Here is a 6043-nt window from a genome sequence, read left to right on the forward strand (position 1 = left end):
TTGGCTGTATGTAATGTTTTAGAGTGAGTCAGGAGAAAGCAGAGTCATATATCCACCCCGAGAAAGCCCCACCGACTGCCTGTTGGTGTAAGGGTAAAGTGACCTGGATGCCATACCAAGGATTGCTGGTTTGAATCCCAGAGTCTCCTCTGTGGTGTTAATGCATATAAAGTGTATATATTGTTTTAGAGTAGGGGCGTATATATAAGTATATGTGAGTCAGGAGAAAGCAGGGTGGTATTTCCACGGCGAGAGAGTAGAACCAACTGCCTGGTGGTGTAAAGGTAAAGTAACCTGCATACTGTACTAAGGATCAATGGTTCGAATCTTGATGGCTCCTCTTTTGTGTTAATGCACCTAGAGTGCATCGATTGTTTTAGAGTAGGGGCGTACATATAATGACAGGGGGTAGCCTTGACTCTCGGGCTATGTCATCCTGGTTAACCCCCCAATAAAAACACGGACACCAGATGTGGGATGAATAAAGGCCACAGACGATTTATTAACGTCAATGCCACGCAACCTGTAAACATTTACGAAGGTGCATTAACACGGCAATGACCCAAATACAATAAAACACCCGAAAGCTTGCCAGGACCAACCGGGGCCAAACTGTAAGCATCACCTTATGGGAGGGCATACCATGATGTCCCTCCCCCACCTGAGGTTCCAGCAACTGCCCAGCCAGGAACCTCCCACCGACACTTTAACACCAGTGGCAATAACCACATAACACCCCCGGGGAACCTGGCAAGCTACCGCCCCCCGGCTGTGACAGAATCCTGAAACGAAACACAGAACCGGGTAGGCTGGCACAACAAAAAGCCCAGAACATTCTTACGCACCAACCTTATATACCCCCTTCACTTCCTCCCCCTCCCCGTTGAACTTTCTTTGACCCCCTGACCTAGCCCTGCTCTGCACCCCTGTCAGGGCCCCCTCCGTTCCATGCAGACTACGTGGGCATCAGTATATGTGAGTCAGGAGAAAGCAGGGTCATATATCCATGCAGAGAGGCTCACGTTGATGTGAAGACCACAGATGGCTACCTACTTTGCCTATTCTGTGTTGGATTCACCAAAAAGCGTAACAACCAGATTAGAAAGACTTCTTATGCCCAGCATCAGCAAGTGCGTCAGATCCGCAAGAAGATGATGGAAATCATGACTCGTGAAGTGCAGACAAATGACTTGAAAGAAGTTGTTAACAAGCTAATTCCAGACAGTATCGGCAAAGACATTGAAAAGGCCTGCCAGTCCATCTATCCTCTACATGATGTGTATGTACGCAAAGTGAAGATGCTGAAAAAGCCAAAGTTTGAGCTGGGCAAACTTATGAAACTACATGGTGAAGGCGGTGGTGCTGGGAAGCCTGCAGGAGATGAGACAGGCGCCAAAGTAGAGCGGGCTGATGGATATGAACCCCCACTTCAGGAATCTGTCTGAGATGCATAATCTGAATTAGAGCCTGTAAAGAAAATATATATTTTTATATATATATATATATATATATATAAAATGTAGATATATATATATCCACGCCGAGGACGCAAAACCAACTGCCTGGTGGTGTAAAGGTAAGGTAACTTGCCTACCATACCAAGGGTTGCTGGTTCGACTCTTGCTGGCTCCTCTGTGGTGTTAATGTTTACAGAGTGTCTATGTTATTTTAGAGTAGGGGCGTATATATAAGTATATGTGAGTCAGGAGAAAGCAGTGACATATTTCCACGCCGAGAGCACAAAACCAACTGCCTGTTGGTGTAAAGGAAAAGTAACCTGCCTTCCCTACCAATGATTGATGGTTCGAATCCTGATGGATCCTCTGTGGTGTGTATATTGTTTTAGAATAGGGGCGTATATATAAGTATATGTGAGTCGGGAGAAAGCAGGGTCATATATCCACGGCGAGAACGCAAAACCAACTGCCTGGTGGTGTAAAGGTTAAGTAAACTGCCTTCCGTACCAAGGATCGCTGGTTTGAATCCTGATGAATATATTGTTTTAGAATAGGGGCGTGTATATATAAGTATATGTGAGTCGGGAGAAAGCAGGGTCATATATCCACGGCGAGAAAGTGCAGTCGGCTGCTCGGTGGCGTGAAGGTATAGTTGCCTGCCTGACATACAATGGATCGCTGGTTCGAATCCTCATGATGACTTCTGTGCGTAAGTACGCAGTGTGGCTCTGCTTGTGTGTGCTAGTGGATGGTGTTAAAGTGGCTCTGTGGCACTCTAACGTTAGACACTTACATACACATCTACAGCCTCACCTGCATACGCATAGCTGGTTACGGACAAGGTTGCAGGTAACACTTGAAGGTTGCACTAAGCCGTGTGTCCTCACACGCAGTGGCCGAAAACACTGGTTTCGGAATGTGTGCGCATCTGCTTGACCCGTTCATGTGCACAGTAGCCCACACAGTGACTTACACAGTGACTTACACGGAGAATCATCATGGCGGATACGATACTGGAGATCTGGAGTATGACGGGGCATCACCGGCAGCCACCCCTTTCCTTCTCTCTGCTTCTTTCGGGACAGAAATAAACACAATATACTCTTTGTATATTGTGAGACAAAGACCCCCTTCAGGGGGTTTTATTCACTTCAGGGGGTGTGGTCATGGGCGCATGTCCCCCACCATCCATGCAACATGTATAAAGTATAGCAACATGTATAAAGTATAACTAAAGTAACATGAATAGAGTATAAAGGTAACATGCAATAGAGTATAAAGAAAAACAATAATTGAAACACTTAATTAGAAACACTTAATTAATTAGAAACACTTAATTAATTAGAAACACTTAATTAATTAAAACACTTAATTAACAAAGTGTAACACCTTAGTAATAATATATCTAAGTGGTTTACTATACTTTGTTAATTAAGTGTTTCAATTATTGTTTTTCTTTATACTCTATTGCATGTTACCTTTATACTCTATTCATGTTACTTTAGTTATACTTTATACATGTTGCTATACTTTATACATGTTGCATGGATGGTGGGGGACATGCTCCCATGACCACAACCACACCCCCCCCGACGTGAGTAAAACCCCCTGTAATATATTGTGTTTGTTTCTGTCCCGAAAGAAGCAGAGAGAAGGCAAAGGGGTGGCTGCCGGTGATGCCCCATCATACTCCGGATCTCCGGTATCGTATCCGCCATGATGATTCTCCATGTAAGTCGCTGTGTGGGCTACTGTGCACACACATGAACGGGTCAAGCGGATGCACACACATTCCGAAACCTTTTCCGCAACCAGTGTTTTTGGTCACTGCGTGCAAGGACACACGGCTTAGCGCAACCTTCAAGTGTTATCTGCAACCGGCTATGTGTATGCAGGCGAGGCTGCAGATGTGTATGTAAGTGTCTGATGTTAGAGTGCCACAGAGCCACTTTAACACCATCCACTAGCGCACACAAGCAGAGCCACACTGCATACTTACATGCAGAAGTCATCATGAGGATTCGAACCAACGATCCATTGTATATCAGGCAGGTAACTATACCTTCACGCCACCGAGCAGCTGATTGTGTTTTCTCGCCGTGGATATATGACCCTGCTTTCTCCCAACTCACATATACTTACATATATGCCCCTATTCTAAAACGATATATTCATCAGGATTCGAACCAGTGATCCTTGGTATAGTATGCAGGTTACCTTACCTTTACACCACCAGGCAGTTGGCTTTGCTTTCTCGCCGTGGATATATGACCCTGTTTTCTCCTGACTCACATATACTTATATATATGCCCCTACTCTAAAATAACATATACACCACAGAGGATCCATCAGGATTCAAACCATCGATCCTTGGTATGGTAGGCAGGTTACTTTACCTTTACACCACCAGGCAGATTGCTTTGCTTTTTTGGCGTGGAAATATGTCGCTGTTTTCTCCTGTCTCACATATCCTTACATATACTCCCCTACTCTAAAATAATATATACATTCAACAATTATTCACTAACACCACCTTGTAGCCATCTGGATTCAAACCAGCGACCCTTTGAATGTTGGGCTGCTTACCTTACCTTACCTTTACGCCACCACGTGTGCAACTGGCTCTGTTGTTTCCTCTCCTAAGGAATATGATGCCTATCTCCTGACTCACAAATACTTACATGCACCTACGCTAACACGATACATGCCCTTTAAAATTATGCATTTCTAACACTATATATATATATATATATATACACACACAAAGTAACTATAACAATACATACTTCCACTTTAACACTAAAACATGTAACGCGATATGAACCGGCAACCCCTTTGCACATCAAGCGAGGCATATTACCATTACCAGGGAATCGGAAGCGATGTGCCGCCATGACCCTGTGTTCTCCTCACTTACATTTACTGACATATACCCTCTCTAAAACATTACATACACCCTACATATATACACAGCAACTGTAACAATATATACTCACACTAACACAATAAAGGAGCCTCGAAAACACTAGATACAGAAATACCAAATATAAATAAATATATACACTGCAAAATACTTACACGCAATAAAGAAGCCATTGAAGTTCGCACCAAGAATGCCTTATGTAACAAGTAGGTCACATTACCGTTACACCATCAAACAACCAGGTTCTTTGGGATATCACCATAGATCAGGGGCGTCCAACATGCGGCCCTCGAGGTGCGGCCCGCGTCAGATCGGCAGCCAGGGCAACCGATCTTACGTGAGCCGCACCTCAAGCTACTTACTTGTGGGAGGGTCTTCTGGACTGCACACAGAGGAAGCGGAGTTCACGTGACATCCTACTTCCTCTGTGCTTTAGCAGAGAAGGCAGAGGGAGGCCGCGCCCCCTGCTCAAGTCTGTAAGCGGCATCGAGGAGCTGCAGTCCAGGTAAGGGGGTGGGGAGGGTGTTTGAGTGAGTGTGTGTGATTGAGGGAATGAATCTGTGAATGAATGATTATATGAATAAATGTGTGTGTGTGTGTGATAGCATGGATGTGTAAGTGCTGGAACCTAGGCATGATGGGACTGTGATTGCTGTTAGCAATCACACTCCTATCATGCCAAGTCAGCCAGTACATGCTGAAACCTGGCCAGCTGCCCCCCTTGTGTATTGATGCTGCCAGCAGTATGGGGTCTGCACTTACAGCCACCCTGTACCAGCATGTACTGGCTGACTTGGCATGATAGGAGTATGATTGCTAACAGCAATCACAGTCCCATAATGCCTAGGTTCCAGTATTTACTGGATGGATGTGTAAGTGCTGGAACCTAGGCATGATGGGACTGTGACTACTGTTAGCAATCACACTCCTATCATGCCAAGTCAGCCAGTACATGCTGAAACATAGCTAGCTGCCCCCCTTGTGTAGTGATGCTGCCAGCAGTATGGGGTCTGCACATCACTTACAGCCACCCTGTACCAGCATGTACTGGCTGACTTGGCATGATAGGAGTGTGATTGCTAAAAGACTTTATTTTAATCTGCATATTTTATTAAAGGCCATATTTTTTGTCACAGTGAAAAATGAGTGCGGCCCGCGCACGTATGCAATTCTGATGAAATGGCCCACTGCAGAAAAAACTTGGACACCCCTGCCATAGATATATGACCCTGTTTTCTCCTCATTGACATAAACTATTATATAACCTCTCTAAAACATTACTCACACTTTAACACGATAAAGAGCCTCTAAAACACTAGATACAGCATTACCATATATAAATAAATATATACACTGCAACATACTTACTCACAACATAGAGGCCCTCGGGGAACAAACCCGTTATATGCCGGGCAGGTCGCATTACCATTATGCCACCAGTCAACTGGGGTTTGGATTTTTCAATACCATATATTAAAAAATATATATATATAAACAGATTATAAAACTTTTCCACGATACAGGTCCCAACAAGGTTTGAACTAATGATCACCTGTACGTTAGGTAGGTCAACTTACCATTAAACCACCACGTAGCTGGGGCCAGTCCTCAAATGTGGAAATATGATGCCTGATATATTTATATGCACCCTAAAACAATACAT

General features: G+C 44.3%; 1 protein-coding gene across 1 annotated transcript; it reads left to right on the forward strand.

Annotated features, from left to right (window-relative positions):
• Nucleotides 1–971: 971 nt before the first annotated feature.
• LOC128504544 (40S ribosomal protein S3a-like) lies at nucleotides 972–1468 on the forward strand (the record flags this gene model as incomplete). The annotated part of the gene is made up of 1 exon (XM_053474628.1): nucleotides 972–1468. A coding segment is annotated over one exon (474 nt), but the record flags the coding sequence as incomplete, so codon positions are not given.
• Nucleotides 1469–6043: the final 4575 nt, after the last annotated feature.

Source organism: Spea bombifrons, chromosome 9, assembly GCF_027358695.1.
Source record: "Spea bombifrons isolate aSpeBom1 chromosome 9, aSpeBom1.2.pri, whole genome shotgun sequence".
NCBI lineage: Eukaryota > Metazoa > Chordata > Amphibia > Anura > Pelobatidae > Spea > Spea bombifrons.